The sequence below is a fragment of the Pleurodeles waltl genome, chromosome 4_1, assembly GCF_031143425.1.
Source record: "Pleurodeles waltl isolate 20211129_DDA chromosome 4_1, aPleWal1.hap1.20221129, whole genome shotgun sequence".
NCBI lineage: Eukaryota > Metazoa > Chordata > Amphibia > Caudata > Salamandridae > Pleurodeles > Pleurodeles waltl.
Window position 1 is genome coordinate 978,806,876 of NC_090442.1, and position 20,704 is coordinate 978,827,579.

Sequence of the window (20,704 nt, forward strand, 5' to 3'; positions counted from 1 at the left end):
GCGCAGAAGGTTTAAATGCCTACTGCAAAGAGCAAATCTGTATGTTATGTAAATAACGGAGTACATTAGTAAAGTCAGCCATTACTTGCACTATAATACAAATGAAATGTATGTGCAGGGTGGGGGGCAGTTATGGAGAGATTAAGGGCACTTTTGTTGGGTGGTAATGAGGGAATCCGAGGAGGAGGACATGGGAGCACCAATAATGATTGCTGGACTGGGCGCAGGAGGTGCTAAAGACTGTGACTAATGGTATGTGACAAGGTGTTTGAGTGTCTTGAAAGAACGTGCTGATTGAGGGAAGAAATTCAGGTAAGGTGACCTCTAATGATGCACCTATTACACACACATCAGCAATTTTGTGACTGTCTACGTAGACTAGTGTTTTAGAGCAACAGTTTAGCCAGTAGCAGAGATGTCATCTTGATGGATGACTGCTGCTGACGCCGTCACTCGGGTTATAGAGGACAGTTCTGACATAGGATCAGAGACTGAGGCAGCAGATACTGAGACAGCATCTAAGGGAGAGGACAATGGCGCAGACTCTGGGAGTGATTTTTCAGTCGGGGGAGTCCCATTCGATAACTCCTCTTCCAGTAATTATGAGGGAGGTGATGAGGACACCCCTGCTGTCCCTTCGCAAGCACAGTCTGTGCAATGGGGCAATAGTGGGTTAGCCCAACCCAGAGAGCAGGTGAGTGTGGCGGCAAGCACAGAGAGAGTGCTCTCTTGGGAGCTCCCCAAGTTAGTTCAGCCCCAAATTCCCCCGCCCAAATCGTATTGTAGAGACTTCAAAATTATCTATCACAAAACAAACTGGTTTTGTAAGGCAGGCACCTGTGTTTTTGGTCCTGGGTTCAGCGGCCATATAGGGAAATATACTAAGCCCAAGAATTTCTGGAAACTAGACATCCGGGGAAGTCCACAGAGGTGTGACTTGTGTGGATTCCCCAAAGCTTTCTTACCCAGAATACCCTGCAAAGCTGAAATGTTGAATACAAATTCTATTTTTCTTGCATTTCTGTCACACAATCTACAGGAATATGCTGGGATCCACCAAATTCCTACCACCCAATGATTCCTCACCTGTCCTGATAAAAACCCCTCCACAGTTGAGTGCCTATACCTAATGCCTGCATCAGGAATAGATCACCCCAGGGTCAACAGCTGCCTCATGTAAGGACCAACATTGACCGTTGTGTGATCTATTCCTGTTGCGGGCACTAGGCCCACCCCCACAAGTGAGGTACTATTTGTATAAGGAGACTTGGGGGAACGCTGGGTGGAAGGAAATTTGTGGCTCCTCTCAGATTCCAGAACTTTCTGTCACCGAAATATGAGGAAAAAGTGTTTTTTTGTTCAGATTTTGAGGTGTGAAAAGGATTCTAGGTAACAGAACCTGGTGAGAGCCCCACAAGTCAGCCCATCCTGGTTCCCCTTAGTGTCTAGTTTTAAAAAATGCACAGGTTTGGTAATTTTCCCTAGGTGCCGGCTGAGCTAGAGGCCAAAATCTACAGCTAGGCACTGTGCAAAAAACACGTCCTATTTCAATGTAAAAATGTGATGTGTCCATGTTGCCTTTCCAGTTGTGAGCATTAGGCCTACCCACGCAAGTGAGGTACCATTTTTATCGGGAGACTTGGGGGAACACAAAATAGCACAACAAGTGTTATTGCCCCTCATCTTTCTCTACATTTGTTCCTTCCAAATGTAATACAGTGTGTAAAAAAGGCGTCTATTTGAGAAATGGCCTGTAATTCACATGCCTGTATGGGCACCCCAGAATTCAGAGATGTGCAAATAACCACTGCTTCTCAACACCTTATTTTAAGCCCATTTTGGAAATACAAAGGTTTTCTTGATACCTATTTTTCACTCTTTATATTTCACCAAATGAATTGCTGAATACCCGGTATAGAATAAAAACCCATTGCAAGGTGCAGCTCATTTATTGGCTCTGGGTACCTAGGGATCTTGATGAACCTACAAGCCCTATATATCCCTGCAACAAGAAGAGTCCAGCACACATAACGGTATATTGCTTTAAATAATCTGACATTGCAGGAAAAAGTTACAGAGTAAAACGTGGAGAAAAATGGCTGTTTTTTTCAGCTCAATTTCAATACTTTTTTATTTCAGCTGTTATTTTCTGTAGGAAAACCTTGTAGGATCTACACAAATTACCCCTTGCTAAATTCAGAATGTTGTCTAGTTTTCAGAAATGCTTAGCATTCTGGGATCCAGTATTGGTTTCTCACTAATTCCTGTCATTAACTGGAAGAAGGCCTAAAGCACCAAAAATAGTAAAAATGGGGTATGTCCCAGTAAAATGCCAAAATTGTGTTGAAAAATGTGGTTTTCTGATTCAAGTCTGCCTGTTCTTGAAAGCTGGGAAGATGGTGATTTTAGCACCGCAAACCCTTTTTTGGTGCCACTTTCAGGGAAAAAAAACACAAGCCTTCTTCGGCAGCCCTTTTTCACATTTTTTTATTTAAAAAAACTAAATTTTAGCTGTATTTTTTTGGTCTCCTCCTGGGAAACCCACAAACCCTGGGTACCTTTAGAACCCCTAGGGTGTTGGTAAAAAAGGACGCAAATTTGGCATGGATAGTGTATGTGGACAAAAAGTTATGAAAGCCTAAGCGCAAACTACCCCCAATAGGCAAAAAAAGGGTCAAGAGACTGGGGGGGGGGAGGCGGAGGCACCGGCAGCTAAGAGGTTAAGCTCAAATCTTATGTTATTCCATTTGTAATTGTTTACCAGTTTAGGTATTTTTATTATGGCTCCTTAATTCAATGATATATCTTTCTAGATTTTGTACAATTTTAATGTATTAGGTTTAACTGATGCTGCGGGCTGGCGGGAGGCTAGGGTGGGCGGTGACGCTCCTCCGCCCCTACGGAGGAGCCGCCCCTGTTTGTTTACAAATGTGCTTTCTATAATCTATGTGGTAAACATCACTGAAACATCACACCACTTTTAAGAAGCTATTATTCTACATTGAACATTTTGATTTATTTGCACCGCTATGTAATAAATTAGAGAGAAACAGATCTCACTTACTGTCCCGGAATTAATGTACTTTTTCTTTTTTGCTTTCTTCTTCGGATTAATAACCTAGTGAATACAAATTAGGATAATTTACAGCGCAGAATAACAAGGAAGACAAGGTATTTTATTTGACCAGCAACCACCAGAAAATGTGTCTGCGCAGTAACAGCTCAAAGTGTAGAAAACATTATTGCAGCATTATCACCTTAGTGTAGATGAGAAGCAATGCACTGTTACAGGAAGAACGTTTGGTCTACGATTTAGCCTTTTGCACTCGTGTTTGGATACAAACGTTCACGGACAAACATTCACTCACGGACATATACCGATGCAAAGCAAACACGCATTATTTTAGGGCGTAAATACTACAAAGTTGATAGCAATACATATGGAATGAATAAAACTGATGCAAGATTAAGAAAATCTATTTTAATTAATATCAAGTGATATTACAGTAGAGACTGGAGTGCTTTCTTATCTCGGAGTAAATAGCAACGTCAAGGAACATAACCGCTGTATCCTGACATTTAGGTATAGAGTTCCTTTTTCACATTTTGATAAACACGGCTCTGAAGTATCTGAAGGCTTCTAACAGATTAGTGGCATGGAGCAGTTGTTTGGCCATAGATTATGTAAAATCATATATGCAAAATATAAATTGATAAAGAGCATAGGACATACACTAACAAGAAATATTAACACCCAGGTGAAAATGTATAGTCAAGAAAGAGCTAATCCAGCTCTAGCAGATCATATATCTATTCAATAATCACATAAACAGATATTCGACATGAAAACATAAAATGGACAAAACGTATAAAACACAACATCAATGTACAAACATGATCCTTCCAAAATAAATCCTTATCTTCATAGAAGAAAAGCCCCCCACCCAGGGTGGTATCTAGAAGTAACAAACACCAGGCTCAGTAATCTAGAGAGAATAAGAAATAAAATGACAGTTGAGAAGAGGTTACTTCACATCATTTTGAAGGAAGGACGGTATGGAGTAGCGCAAATGATAGATCAACCGAGTTCAAAACGTTATGTGCACAGATAGAGCCATAATTGTCGAAGAGTTGGATGTCAAGGAAGAGAGAATCAAGCCCACAGAGATGGTAAGATCCTCTAGGGAACTTAAATCTCTTTATGAGGTAAAATGGAATTCCTAACTTTATGTTCTAAAGACAGCCTGGATAAAGAAGGTCTGCCGCAGATATTAGTCACGCTGGTGAATTGAGTGTATCTCTTAGGGAGTGACAGGTGGGCAGCGGGTTGGGTAGAGGTGTTGATTGTTTTGGGATAGCAGAGAGAAAGGAATTCTCAGTCTAAATTAGGAGAGAACCATAGATTAGAAACATTTGAGGTCCCCTTCTGATAACTGGCTTTCTTTGAACAGGCTATTCATGTGTTTGTGAAGTATGCAGTTACATTCATTCATGTTTACAGCGCCAAACTAGTTTTGAACCAGGAGACCACCTCCAAATAGATCTGAGTGTCACCACGTACTGGTGATGTCAGACGCTGTAATCTTTATTAGCATCTTCAGAAGTACAAGATAAAGGCACTAGAGTGGAGGTGTAAAGGGGATTCGTGGTGAAATCTTTATCGAATGGAAACAGGGTTAGAAAATGAGCTGCATATGCTTATCTGCTGCAATTCATTTATGAGGTGGGATCCAAAGCAGTTCTGATTTGTTTCCTTCAAGACTCGTGGTTTCATACATTTTGAATCAGAATCATATCTCATGGCTGATTGTAGTAAAAGCCACCAATCAAGTGAATTGAACTGAAATTCAATCACTATTATTCAAGATGAGGAAGTCTTCATCAATGATTTCCAATTTAGCTAATCAATGGCACATCATGCTTGGAACCCAGACTGGAGATCACCAACATAGTTCCTAGCACCGATGCTGAACACTGCTTTCAAGGACTTTAATAAAAATGTGGGGACCAGATACTGGACTGATTATTATGGTCACCCAAGTCTGAAGACATGCTTATTTAAGAGAAGAAAGACTAGTATAACTTTCAGGCAGTCTGTAAGCAACCTCTGGCAGACTGAAAGATTGATAAACTTGGAAAAGTGTAGTACAAAATGTATTAGTAGTTAATCAGCTAAAATTGCCAGTATCATAGCTGCAAACTGATCAAACAAAAGGTTTGAGTGTGCAGATAGTGTTATGGCCAGTCTGGGATACACCTTTGAGCAGTTAATAGTTGTTTTTGTACACAGATGGGATGGGGAAAGTTAGAAGCCTATTGTGGAGACGAAAATTAGTTACTTACCTGTAACTTCAGTTCTCCAGTATTGGTATCTTTCATAGATTCAGATGCTTGAATCATTTCCCGAAGTGGGAGTCCCTCGGTACCATAACACAGCAGTATGCATCATTACCATAGGCCCTAATGGCAATGAACAGTCTCTTTAACAACATATCTACGTCCTTTTTGTAAAAAAAGACCAAGCTTGAACTATGACCAACCAGGCAACAGCACCCTCTAGAACACTCCCAAGAGAGGCTGCATCCCTCAGATTTTCCACTGCACATCATGTGACGGGAGTCTCCCTGAGCTCTGCTAATTTTTTTTCCTTACTTCACCCTACAATTCAGCTGAAAATGTCTGACACTTCCAAGAAAGGACTCTTAAGATCCTGCAAGTCCTGAGGGGAAATACTTCTTCATGTGGAGGACTCTCATAAGGAATGTGTTTATTGTCTCTACCCCAACCTCCAGGTAAAGTATTGTAAGATATGCAGAACCATCTCTATAAAGATTCTAAAAGATAGAGAGGGGCGGCCACTTCTGTGGCTACAGAAACTTAAGAGCCAAAAGACCTAGAGAACAGTGACACTTCAGACAGGTTCAGAAAAAGGTCGAGATCCTCTGAGGGAACATCTGAGGAGAGTAAAAAGGCCTTAAAATCTCACCATAAAAATCCTCTGAAAAAGGAGAAAACGCACCATAACTCCACAGAGATGTCCTCCTCTCACGTACACCTCAATCTCAGAAATATGGAGAATCATCTATGTCTAAGACCGCTACAAAATCATCAACAACGTCACCATCGACGATGACAGTAGTAACCGTCTCATTCACAAGGCCATCAACAGCAGGAACAACTATGGTGGCCGCTGACGCTCATATCTCCAACCAGGATTCACCCACTGTCGACACTCTTGTCTACGACTATTGTTGACAGCAACACCGTCGATGACACCACCGTTCGATGGCAATGTCAAGAAAAACATAATTGATGATGATTACAAAAGTGGCCACAAGGACAATAACTCCAACATTAACGTCTCCTAGTAACGTGACACCTTTTCCTCCATCACATCTGTTAGATTTAGAGGAGTCAGATGATAAGGTACCATTTGGGCCAGCACACAGTCCATCTGAACTTTGGTTAAATGTCAGGAAGATGATGACATTGATGATGAAGATGGGCAATATTATCAATATTATGCTTATCCGCAAAAATAGTATTACGAACAACATTATCATCAGCAACAACGACAGGAGGAAGTACAATTACCTGTCTCTTTGGTCCAGGATTTTCAAGCTACATTGCAAGAGCTCTTCATCGGGCAATGAAAGAGAAGGAGAGGCACGGGAGAATGTTCTTCCACAGAATGAGTGGGATGTCTATCATTCCCACACCGTCACCTCCACCACCACACCCATCAGACTCTACCCCTGAGGACACATGGGGATTGACAACTTGATGGACAGAGCAGAGACAAGGTAACACCTCCCAGCTTTCATTAAGCAGGCTGATTGTTTCCTTTATGATTTGAAAGAACAGACAAGGAAATCAGTCAGAGCTATCCCCATCATTGATTATATCTGGGAGGAGAGGATAAAGATTATGAGGAACCTGACTACAGTGGCGGCAGTGCCACCCTGTGTAGACAAAAAGTACAAAGCCCCGGAAGAAGATTCCCCTGCGTGCCTCACTGGTCATCCCATACCTGACTCAGTTATATTGCAGGCTGTACAACGTCACTCTAATAACACTACTGCTCCAATCTCTACACCACCAGATAAGGAAGGTACACATCTGCCTAGTTCACTATAATAGGCAGATGTGGTTGGACATCAGCAACCTCATAGACCTGATCCCTGAAGACAAGAAAACGGAAGTATTGCGAGCTAGACATCGCCTCAACAGGCTTTCATTAATTTTCTGGAGCAGCAGTCCTCAGGTGCCAAGGATGGCTGCAATTCAACATTTTTCAGATCAGAGATCCAGTCTAAGGTCTTCGATACGGCTTATGACGAGGAAATGCTGTTTGGAAAACACATCAATGATGCACTGTTAGCAATAAAAATAGACACTGATATTGCTAGATCTCTCGGCACCCTCCAACAGAAAAAAAGTACTCTTTCGGGGAGTTCGTTGAAGAGGTCTTTCCTCTTATAGAGGATCATACCGACGTCAGCAGTGTCAGCTCTTTCAAGCACAGTACAGAACAACTTATCAGCAACAGTACCTTCAGCCACCTGCAGCAGACTATACCAAAGAAGGCCCTCACCAAGAGCAACCCTCCCAAAGTAGAGATGCAAGTCATAAACAGTGACCTACACCGGGTACTGGCTATAGACACCACTATTCATCCTGTGGGTCCAAAGATTTCCAACCATCTACTCCAATGGAAACAGATAACACTGGACAAATGGGTGTTAGACCTGGTTGCTTAAGGCCACACCCCAGAATTTGTACAAACACCAAACAACCCTCCAACGGGAGCACATCCCCCTTATGTTCACTTACTGAAAAAGGAAGCCATCACCATGCTTGCAAAGGGAGCAATCGAGAGAGTTCCATTTGCACAAAGAAGCATAGGCTTCTACTCCTGATTTTTCCTGATAAGCAAGAAAACAGGGGAATGAAGGCCCATCCTGGACCTAAGAAAACTGAACAAATTCTTATGCAAGCAATCATTTCGGATGGTCACCTTCTCTGATATCCTGCACCTCCTCAACAACTGAGATTTTGAGACTGGTCTTGATTTGCAGGATGCATACTTCCACATCCCAATTCATCCCAAACAGAGAAAATAACTTGGCTTCACTGTAGCTGCTACCCATTATCAATACAAGTACTCCCATTCTGACTCATATCGGCACCTCGCATATTTACAAAGTGCCTGCCACCAGTAGCAACCACTGTCAGGAACCAAGGACACCAAGGCCCTCAGTACAACCCTGGCGGCCAAAGACCGCCAGGGCTGTTCTGGAGTTTGTAGCGCCAACAGACTGGCAGTACAAACTCGGGCATTACGACTGCGGCAGAAGCGCTGCGGTCACACTGCCGGGACCGGCGGTTTACCGCCACTTTTGTCCCGGCAGTTGCAATCGGCTGCCCAGGGGATTACAAGTCCCCCTCCCGCCAGCCTTTTCATGGCAGTAGGAACTGCCATGTAAAGGCTGGCTGAAAGGGGAGTCGCGGGGCCCCTGCACTGCCCATGCCACCGGCATGGGTAGCGCAGGGGCCCCCTGCCACGGCCCCATGGAGCTTTTCACTGTCTGCATAGCAAACAGTGAAAAGCGTGACGGGTGCAACTGCATTCATCTCACGCCGCAACACCGCTGGCTCCATTTGGAGCCGGCTCCCGTGTTGCGGCCGACATCCCCGCTAGCCCAGCGGGCGGAAGCCAGGTTTCTGTCCGCCGGCCCAGCGGGGATCGCCAAATAGCCTCTGCGGGAGTGCGGCAGCATTGGCGGCCGCCCGGCGGATACAACTTGGCGGGCAGCGGTTGCCGCCCGCCAATGTTGTAATGAGGGCCCAAGTGTTCCCTAAATGGGAGAATGACTACTCAAGGCCTCAGCAGCTCACTAAGCATCCAAAACCACACAGGCCTGTCTCAACTTATTTCACAAATTGGGTCTCACGGTCAGTTTCCAGAAATCCATTACTATTCCAAACCAAATCATTATGTTCCTAGGATCTCTTCTGAATACGATACACAACAGGACTTATTTATCCCAAAACAGACAACACAAGCTAAGGGGTCTGGCAGTCAAGCTGTCAAAAAGAAAGTCCGCTTCAGTTCATCTGTACAAGACCTTGCTAGGCATCATGTCATCTGCAATCCATCTAGTACCTCTTGCACAACTGAAGATGAGACCACTTCAGGAAGAATAGCAAAAGCAATGGATCCAGACAGAGGGATCATTCGATGACATTGTGGTCATCACTCCAAGAATGAAGAAGGCCCTAGTGTGGTGGTCCCAGGATTCTCATTTATCACAGGGCCTGACATTTCGTCCTCATGTCCCCAAGTTGGAGATAATCACAGATGCCCCTCTGCAGGGCTGGGGTGGCCATCTGCAGGACGTACACATTTAGAGAAAATGGTCCACACAACAGAAAACCTTGCATATCAACAGGTTTGGAGGCGAAGGCTATCTTTATTACTCTACAGGCTTTTCTTCTGAGGATAGCAGGCTCATCAGTACTGATTCGTACGCACAACACAACTAGCATGCATTACATAAACAAACAAGGGGGCACACTATCATCAACACTTTCCCAAGAAGCTCAGGATCAGTGGAATTTGCTCACTATTCACAACATATCGCTAAGATCCGAACATGTGCCCAGAGTCAGTAACACTTTAGTGGATACACTCAGCAGGACGACAGACAGTTGTCATGAGTGGGAGCTGGATCAAACACAGCTAAAAAGGATATTCCCAAACTGGGGGACACTGGCACTGGATGTTTGTGTGAGACCAGAACACCAAATGCCAGTTAAACACCAGTGGGTACCTGCTCCCTGGGTCATGGGGAATGCCCTTTTGATAAGATGGTCAGGGATTTATGCTTATGCTTCCCCCCTTTCCTATCATACCAAAGCTCTCAGGAAAATGAGGAGCGAGCACTGTCGCCTGATTGCTCCCAGTAACCTAGGCAACCTCATTCGCCTCCCACCACAAACAGCATTGTTAACCATGAACAAGGGCCACATTCTCCATTCGGATCCAACATCTTTCCACTTGTGTGCATGGCTCCTGAGTTCAATGAATTTAATGACCTAGACATTCCTCAGGACTGTAGAGATATCCTGTCTAAAGCAAGAGCTGAAACCACCAACAAAACACAGGTTAAAATGGGAAAAAATATGTGTTTGTTGTCAACAATCTAACCTGCATTCCATGAATGTATCACCTAAACAGATTCTGCAATATCTCCTATTGCTCGCTAGATCTGAATTGGTGCATGCATCTGTCAAGGTTCACCTTATAGCAATATCGAGATAAAGAAGTTCATCTGGCTCTCCTTTCCCTTGCTCTGCAAGAATACTTAAGCAATTCATGAAGGGATTATTTAGGGCTTTCCCTCCAGTCAGAGCTCCTCCTCATGAATGGGGTCTCAACATAGTTCTGTCTCAGCTACAGAAACCACCATTTGAACCTATTCACAAAGTAGAACTAATGTTCCTGACTTGGAAGGTAGCATTACTACCAGCTCTCACCTCAGCTAGGAGAGTCAGTGAAATACAGGCTTTTACTACACAGAAACCACTCCCTTATTTCATCGATGACTATATACTCCCAAAGATGATTCCGTGATTCAGTCCTAAGGTGACAACTCAATTTCGTCCTAATGAGCTCATCATACTATGCACCCTTTTCCCGAATCCAGCTACCCCAGCTGAGCAATCACTTCATCTTCTGGATGTAAAAAGTTGCCTTAAATTCTGTTTGCATTGCACTCAGCAGATACCCAAAACTGATCAACTTTTTGTATCATATAGTCAAAGGCATAAAGGTAATTCAGTTACTAAGGCTACGACTGCAAGATGGATTTCTGCTGCCATCCAGTTTTAGAATTCAAAGGCGGGTAAACCACTTACTGCTAAAGCCAGAGCACATTCAACAAGGGCAGTATACGCCTCAGCTTCTCTTTTTTGCAGATGTGCCATTAGAAAATATTTGCCGTACTGCAACATGGAAGAGCGCCCACTCATTACCCTGGCACTACTGCCTAGAATCAGTGCATCATGGGGCTGCAGCTGTAGGACATGCTGTGTTATGGCATGTGTTTCAATAAGGTTGAGCCTCTGTTTAGGAGGGTTTCGTTTATTGCTATTTAAATATATTTCCATGTCATACTCTTTATCGGTATGGCTGTCATTCTATCTCTAGAACGTTAAGCGTAGACGATTAAACTATATTTTATTGATTTCTTACTCACCATCCTCAAAGCATGTTTATATTGCTTCAAAGCATGCTTATAAAACTGCTTGCTATTCAGGTTCAAGCACGTGAAAAGCTGTTTTAAGTACCAGAGTCTCTTGTTCAGTAAAGGTAAAGGTAAAGGGTGTGGTAGAGGAGCAACATTCCTACCTATTAAACAAACAAATGAGGGGCATGATGAAGGGAGAGAAGGGATGCAGAAGTAGTTCTGTAAACCATACTAGATGCCACACCACATCCAGTGGTCATAAGGAAGATGCCTTCTGTGCCACAACTGTGGTGGTTGGTGCTGTTTGTCCGTGGTCTCTGTCTTGTATTGCACTACAAACTGTGCTGAGTGCACCCCTTCCACACTTCTCAAGGAGGTTGTGTGGGGGACAGAGACTAGGAACTGAAATAAACTACAGACACATTAAATCACTGTCTAGTTTTGGGCTTGTTTTTAATAAAAGAAAGTATTCTAAGTCACTTCAAAACAAAATCCTACACAGTTAGGTGAGGGTAAGGCTACAAGGTATTTAATCTCACCTATAGTTTCTTAGTCACATACTATACTCTGCGTTGCCTTCTCTTGCCCTAGCCACCCCCAATATCTATAGTAAATTCTTAGCATATGGATATAGGCAATGATAATGATTAGGTAAAGGTGTAAGTTCACTGAGCAATTACCACATTGGCAATTTGTAGGTCAAATCGAATACTTCTTGAGGCAAAGAGTTCACACTGGTAAAAAGGTTAACATTCTAAAGGCAGGATGCCCGCCAACAACCGTGCTGACGGTCGACGGAAGACTGCCAGTGGCGGCGGCAGGCACCCCGCCATATAATGACACCTGGAGCCTCACCGCCATTGATGGAGGTCAGTGGCAGGGGTGGATGCTGCTCCACCCTCACCACCACGTCAGTCAAGACCCAGCCACACCTATAATTATGCAGTCATAGGCGTGGCGGTGTATAGAGACGCAGCAATGCCGGCGGAGCAGAATCCTAGGAGCCCATTCCCTCCCGGAGCAGTGCCACGGAACAGGTAAGTGCTGCCCGAGAGGGGAGGGGATTGTGTGTTGAGTGAGTGAGTGCGTGCATGGGGGTGTGCTTCTGTGTATGTGAAAGGGGGATGTGTGTCTGCATGTATGAATGCGTGTGTGTAGGTCTATGTATGCGTGCATGTGTATTTGGGGATTGGTGGGTGCCTAAATGGAGGTGGGGGTGGGGAATGGTGGGTTGGGGAGGGCCTACAGGGTGATCAGGGGGAGGATGGGTAGGGTGGAGGATTTCAGAGTTCGGGGTGGGGGGGTTGTCGAGGCGCTTAGGGGGTATATGGGGGTTGTGGCAGTAGGGGGGCCTAGCATGTCACATACTGGTGACAGGAATGAGTATTTCTGTCACCAGTATGCTTTCCGCCAAAGATTACCTGGCGGGGTATCCCGCCAGGAAATCCCTGGTGGAAATGGGATTATTTTCCCACAAGTGGTCTGGACTCCACCGCCGGGTCAAAAATGCCTACCATCGGCCCAGCAGTCGATTCAGGCCTGGCGGTGGGTAGAAGTGAACTGCCTGCTTTGCTTTGCAGTCTGTGCCGCCATGCCGTCAGTGGTAATTACCACCACCGCCGCAGTGCGGTCATTACTGCCAACATTAAAATGACCACCAAAATCTCATATTATCAGCGGAGACACAGCTGTTGTGGTGCAGGATGGTAGGCTCCCCAGGATCCCACCATCAACATGTTCTTTAGCATCATGGGTCTGCACTTGAGCTCATAAGGTCTGCTGAGTTGATCAGCATGGCTTGCCTGATCAGTGAATGCTCAGCATCGACAACTGCAGTCTCAGGGCCCTCAGGAGAGGTCTTCCACTTCTGCAGTGACAACAGCTGTTAGACCATGGGCATTGGCCTCATTTATCATTTGGGTCACAAGGTTATCACTATAGAAGGTCTGATCAGTGAGTGTTTGTCCTCAGCAGTTGCAGTATCTGGGCAATAGGGCAGTTCTTCCTCTCCGGCAACAATGGCTCTTTGTAGGATACATTTTAAATTGGGCAACAGAAGCACCAGACCTTCGGGCACACTACATGGTTTTAGTTTATTCATGCAATTCAGCACATGAACTGCATTATGGGAAACCTGAAGACCACTTACCACTTAAGTCATCATCAGCTTTGCTTCCAAATGTAATCAGCATCTTCTGGGTGCTCCGCATGCCAACAACAAGGATGAGTTTCTATACCTAGGCCTCCTTCAGGGGCAGACACTCATTTTTCCCTTTCTAAGCAAGCAGGCAGGCTTCTAGGCGCTAGGCAAGCAAGTAGTGTATATGTCAGGTGATGTCCTTTCACCTCTGGAAGACTGTCAGGCAGACACCATCACTGGCATAACAGCAGCTCTTTGATAACTCAGTGGAGTACTCCCTTCCTTGGCCAAGAAGACCTGGAACAAAGTGGGATGAGTCACTTGTGTACTAATTTTTCAGTCCAGGACCTGGTTTGGGGTAATGTTCTGACTTTAGTGCACACAGAGCCTTTTTGCAAGGTGATTGCTCTCACAGAAGATAGCATTGATGCTGGCTCCAAACAGAAGTACCCAAAAACATGGCCATATTAAAGTGTTAAGTCCTTCAAATGTTCTTGAAGTAGCAATCAGGGACAAAGGAGCAGGCTTAGCCTAGACACTTTCTCACACTCAACAACAGAATATGCTGATTGACCCCTCTCCTTTACTATCCACCAAATGGCGGTGCCAATGAGAATATAATCAGCAATTCCTTGCTAAAAAAGTCCACATAGAATTTCTAGTCACCATGTCTTCATCCTCCCTCCCATCATTGCCTGAGTCTCCACTCTACATACACAGGAATGCAGGCATTAAACCTCCACTGTCTTGCACCACACAAAACCCAGGGCACTCCAAAATGAATACCCCTGCTCCCAGAAATCATGTTCACATCTCACACGAAACCAAGCTACCAAATGTGTGCTGTATATCCACCAAGCATGCACTCATTCGACAAGCGCCCGCAATGCCAGCACAAAGAGTGTTACATGAAAGCAGAACTTTACAAGAGAGGGGCTGGTGGGACGTACTCCTCTTCAACAGAAACAAGGTCTGTTTAGGATGGTCTTTTCAGGACTATTATTTCACAAAAATTGTTAGATTGTCACCACCACTTCAGAACAACAACCCAGGGCATGGAAAGTAGACCCTTGTCGACACAAAATGAATGAATGGTGTGTCATTCAAGGTAATATATCAGGATGTGGAATTTAGCGTCACCAAGGACAGGCCTAGGCCTCAGTGTAAATGTTAGATCAGTGAGTCAAGTCGGTCAGTACAACGTCGGGATACCTGTTTCACATGCCACCAGGCCACTTAGGGCAAGGTTCCGCACCCATACACCATGCAGGAGGCATTCCTGTCCTAATATTTGTTGAGGCCAAAAAGCTGCTATCAGAATCAGAATGGCATTACAGGATTTCTTCAACTTCAGAAGAATGAGATGAACTAGACGGAACAAATTCCCCATATATGAAGCAGATTCTGACAATGAATGTGATTCTTTATACTAAAAACAGTAATCTTTGGATTGATAACGGTCTGGTGAATGAAAGATTTACCTCTCATTCTAGTTTACCTTTCACTCTTGCCAAGTAAGTTTATTTCCACATTTCTCTTCCCTTGCAGAGGGGCTACCATTGGGAAAATGTTATGCTTCAGAACCACGCTCTGTATATTGACTGTTAAAATGCATGGAAAAATGGATCATGATGCATCCTCTTTTTTGTAAACATTGCAATATTACTGCCTGTGACAAGCTGGAGAATGTACCACCAATAGGAGAGGATGGAAACATTGCAGGACTGAACAAAATGCCATGAACTCTGTGGTTGACAGGCATTTATCTGGCCTGCAGAGTCCAGAACGGATTAGCTCAAAGGTCCACACTGTGGGAGCTCTGTTGATAGTCAGAGGCATCTACAGTCAAGGTAGCATTAGGAGCCAGGAAAAGAAAAGAAACATTTCCCAGATAGGGGTCTAGGTTAAACTAATGAAGAAACTCCAAAATTAGTAGGCAATTAAGCAGACCCTAATGTTCTGAAAGATTTATTGTAGAACGTGCATCCAAATCTGAGCTAAAGTAACAGGAATGACGGAAGGCCTTATTCCCATGTGTGTCTGTAAGTACCATGCCGAGGTCACAGGACAGACAAAAATGCCCTACTGCCTGTTTAGGGGTGCCGTTCAGTTTAGAGGTGGGAAGGTTAGACCTATAAAGAAGTCTATTACTACTTCTATAAAATAACAAAGGTGAGATAAAGTAAGAGTTCTCCTATTAGAGACAAAATCCCAGACTGTGAAGTGTGTTGAATATGGGGCAGACATTCCATTAATAACTAGCAAAAGATTGAGCCTTGTCCAAACAATGGTACAAATTAGGAGTAAAGAGAGATTTCTTGAAGATTTAGAAGGAACAGCACTACCGAGAGAAGTTTCATGAAGACTTAATGGTTGAAGTCCAGATTAAAGGGTAGACATCTTTACTGATAATTAATGTTGGTTTGCAGTAGATACCTTACATAATAACAATGCTCTTGCTTGCTAGGCATATGGAAGTACATATGTAGGAGATTCACAGCTGCCAATCAGTAGCCACACTTAAGGAGGCAGCACAATTTTAGCTTGCATGCCCATATACCAGATATTGTTAGGATAATGTGGTTAAAGTCATAAACTTATACCACTGCTTGTTTTGTCACTGATGATGAAAACACACCAGTGGCGATCATAACCGATGACAAATGACAAAAGCACAAGGTATGTTCAGCCAAGTTCCATCTACATACAATCATGCTGATTACTGTGCCATGAACAAAAAATGGGTCTAGACAGACATAAGGCTTGTGTGTTGCAAATAGGACCACTCTAAGACGATCATTTGAGTTGTGGGATTGGTAAAGTGGTAAAGTGCAGCCCAAGCACACCTCACAAAATGTCATCACACATCAATGCACATCAACATCATTACCATCCTATATACTTCAACATATATGTCACACCAGATTCTAAAATTCTAAATGTACATAAAGCAATATCTATCTAGCTAGTTTGAAATCACTACACATGACAGAGCAGACATAACTAGGACATAATATGATGGAAAGCAAAACAATCTCAATGAGAGAAAATTAACATAAGTTAACATTAATTAAGGGCGTCAGAGGTTTTCACTGTTACTCTCACACACTTAAGTGTTTGTGCCTTCAAGTGTGACTACAAACCCACAATTTAAGGACATGGGTGAGACTACATAAACACACTCGTCTACCAGGAAAGAAAGTTCAAGTAAATCTTATCTTGTGGCACTTTGATCAGTGAGTTCTCCTCCCAAAGACTTAAAATTCCAGGATATTGTATCTCTTCACAAGGTTACAGGTGAATTGACCCATTGAAAAAAAAACGAGTTCTCAAGGAACACAACTCATAATAGTTGCATGTGCAATTTGCAACTCTGCTGAAAAACAAGTTCTCCCAAAGTCCATAGCCACTACTGAAAGACTGGTAAAGGCTCTCAATTACAGTATATAACCTATATTTTTGAGAGATATAAATAATCACCTCTCTTCTAAAAAAGAGACTAAAAGTTTTAAGAAAAGAATGCAGAAATGGTCAGAGGCACAAGACGTGGAGCGGTCCATTATTTACCCATCGGAGCCCTGCATTTATTATCTTGTATCAACTTCCCAATAACAAAAAACAATTTTGAATGCTGGCAGGTGCTGTACAACAATTTCACTACCCAACAACATACCAATGTCTTTTATTTTTAATTTACTATGTATCCTGCATTCAATAGATTCTGAATAACTCAAAGTTGGCTATTCCTCAGACAAAGCCTAACTTGATAACATTTTTTAAATGTTTTTTATCCTAGGAAATGATGTTGAAATAATATTAAATTGCTCACCTCATAAATATTAAACTGTGACTGTCCCCTTGACAACTCCCGATAACTTGTTGTAAATTCACCAATGAAATCATGCCTGAAAATAAAGCAAGTATATAAATAAAATGGTTTCTTACATAATTCACAAGTAAAGAAGAAAACAAATAATTCATAAACACTGCAATATCAAATTGGTAATATGAATTCACACAATACAAGACACATGAAAGTGCATAACACAGTTTAATTTGACTATTTTTGAAGCTGAAGTCTGGTGTCTAAAATGTGAGTAGATCAGTTGCACTTTTCTTAAACGACCCCTTTAGATACAACACACAGGCAGAGCACAAGCATAATGCTACTAAAAGTAAGTAGGTCTTACTCTTTCTAAAATCTGTAGAATTCTTGTCTGGATATCTAGACTTGGCAAAATGCATGAAACATGATGAATTATGCACTGAAAGTTACTGATACCCATTGTGGCCAATGTGCAATTATATTTTGGCACATCATGTATAAAGCCTTAGGCAAGAGTCATTCCCACGGACCCTTGCAATGTACAGTTTGAAAGAGAATGGGCTAATAGAGACAGCTCATTTTATCTGGAATGCTTTGCCATTATGATTGGTCCTCTTAATAATATACTTGAAATATGCTGGATTACTGAAAAAAGCAACAAGTCACATATATGTAACTCCACTTCTCTAGCATTGGTACTTTTGATAGATTCACATGCTTGACTCACTCCAACTCTTTGAGTTGAAAGTCATACTGATATATTTTAATAGCAGTATTGAGAGATTGCATTAGAAATCAACACAAAACATTCACACTTTATTCTCTCAATCACCTCATTAGAAGAGACCCAAACTTCAACAAATGAGAAGAGTGCACTTAACTCCAGTACCTCCTATTCCCTACCATCTTCAAATCTCCATACCATCAGTATGAAAGGATGTAGTTAACAGAACCTTCTGATCGAGGAGGAGGAGCTGTTCTTTCATGTTGCTCATCTGCCGATCTCTGAGAGAGGAACTCCAGCATAAAGTACTGCTGTGGCGGCTACTCCCCATGTGGAATTAGCCAATAATCTAGATTGTTGACAGCCATTCTTGTAGTGATGGAACACATCAGCATCTGAAATCCATTGTGCTATTCCTTTTCAGTGAGGATACCTTCTCTGCATCTCTATGGATGACCAAAAGTAAGGGGTAATCTGAGTGTCAAAAAGACTTGGTAGAGTTAACCATGAACTTTAACCATCTGAAGGCATCTACCTCTAGCTGTCAGACATCTGCAGGGTGACAACATGGAAGAGCAAATACAGATATATTAACACTGTCTGAATACAGACTCTTTGTGGGCTAGGTGTTCCTAAGTCATCCTTTACACTATGATGAGTCTCTTCTCACTTTTATCATTTTCAATTTCCTGGTTTCTATATAAACTGTGGAACTGAGTTCAGTACTCATGTCAGTTTGGGTCTATTTTAATGATATGATTATTCTAGTTTGCAATATGCTGTTTCTAATACAATTCCTTAGTATTACTATTGAAACATCACTTTGGGACACCCAACTGGACAACCAGTAATAATTCAAACATGTGAAACTATGTAAGATCCAATGCTGGAAAATCAAGTTTTTTCTTCTGATAAAGGGAAGGATTTTTTAAACTTCTTTTTATTTATTTTTTGTTGTTTTATAAACAAAACGCTGCACTCAGGGCTTTTGGCAATAAAAATCATCACAGAGAGATATCAGTAACATCAAGCACAACATCTTTATATAAATCGTCATAAGTTCACTGCCATTTGAATACAAATTTACTGTAGGTTTAATTCTAGAGGTAGAACACCATGAAAATGACCCAAACATTTTCCCCATACTGTCTTGGTTTTCTGGGACGCCCCAGTTCTCATAAATAGATTCCTCTGTGAGGGCACAGTTGTCCATAACTCGGAGGCACTCTGTAGTCAAACAGATGGAGTATGCCCGCCAATGTTTAGTGATGTCTTTTGACCAATTTGAAGAAACAAACAAGATATTTACCTTTAGTAATGCATTATCTGGTAGAGACTATCTAGCTGCAGATTCCTTACTTTTGAATTCTCTGGTGTAAGCTTTTAATCAGGAATTTTTTGCTGAGCAATACCCTGTGCAGGCTGCCGGGTGGCATACTTCGATCCTCGTTGGCTCCGCGTGGCGTCGTCACTGTTGTTGGAGCAGTCTGTTGTTACGGTCACCTAGCACGCGTTTCTTTACCCACTCCACCCCGATGCCAGAAGTGCAGAGTCATGAATAGAACCAACAGTTTGTCTGTGCAAAACTAGGGCCCTGAGTAGGATAAACCCTAACCCTACTAGAAATATTTGCAGAGCGGGGAGGCATGGGTGGGTGTAAGGAATCTGCTTCTAGATAGAGTCTCTACCAGATAATGCGTTACTGAAGGTAAGTAACTTGTTTATCTGATAGAGACTTCCAGCTGCAGATTCCTTACCTTTGAATAGATACCCAAACCATAACCTCCTGGCGGTAGACTGTGGATCCCTCTACTGTCAAGTTGCCGCCTTACATATCTTCAGGACTGGAACGCCCCGAGCTAGCACTGTGGTAGCAGCTTTGCCCCTGGCAGAATGAGCCCTCAAGCCCTCAGGAGGCTTCTTGCTGGCCATTGTGTAGCAGATCTTGATGCAGAGAACGACAATGGCAAAATGGTTCGCTTCTGCACTGCCCGAACCTTCTTTGCTCCAACGTGCCATAAAAAGAAGTGGTCATCTACCCGGAAGTCTTTTTTGTGGTCAAGCTAGCACGACAACGCACTTTTTGGGTCCAGTCAGTAGAGTCTCACCTCTTCTTTAGAAGGATTTGGTGGAGCAAAGAAGGTGAGCAGGGTCATGTTCCGACCCAGATGAAATGGGGTCACCACCTCCTGGCAGATGTTATTGCCACTAAGAAGGCTGTCTTAGATGGTGAGCAGCCGGAGGGGACAGTTGTGTAAAGGCTCAAAGGAAGCACACATCAGAAATGTGAGGACCAGATTCAAGTCCAATTGGGGCATAACAAAGGGCATGGGGGAAACATATGTCCAAGCCCCTTTAGGAATCTATGTATAATGGGGGATTTGAACAGTGAAGGATGATCAGGCAGCCAAAGGAATGCCGATAAGGAAAAAAGATAGCCCTTGAGAGTACCAAAGGCAGAACCCTGCTGGGCAAATCAGAAAGATAAGCACAAAGAGGATCAATAGATCTTTCTGTACAATAATATACAAAGCGTTTCCAACGACAGGCGTATACCGTTTTAGTGGGGGGATGCCTGGCTGCCAAAATAACTTTACAGACTTCAGGAGGACGGTTAAAAGCCATCAACTGCCGCCGCTCAATCTCCATGCATGAAGGCGCAGAGTTGACAGGTTTGGGTGGAGAACCCTCAGCTGCTGCTGTGACAGAAGATCCTCCCAAAGGGGCAGCCTGATCGGAGGACTGATGCTCATTTTGAGAAG

The 20,704-nt window shown here is 43.2% G+C and overlaps 1 protein-coding gene across 1 annotated transcript in view; it reads right to left on the reverse strand.

The window, feature by feature from the left end:
* Window positions 1-20,704, reverse strand: part of CPNE8 (copine 8) — a 934,223-nt gene that overhangs the window by 295,812 nt on the left and 617,707 nt on the right. Inside the window, exons 11-12 of the mRNA XM_069229743.1 lie at window positions 17,222-17,297; window positions 3,065-3,118 (exon numbers count right to left, since the gene is read on the reverse strand). Coding sequence (XP_069085844.1) covers window positions 3,065-3,118; window positions 17,222-17,297 — 130 coding nt within the window. The remainder of the gene's footprint in view (window positions 1-3,064; window positions 3,119-17,221; window positions 17,298-20,704) is intronic.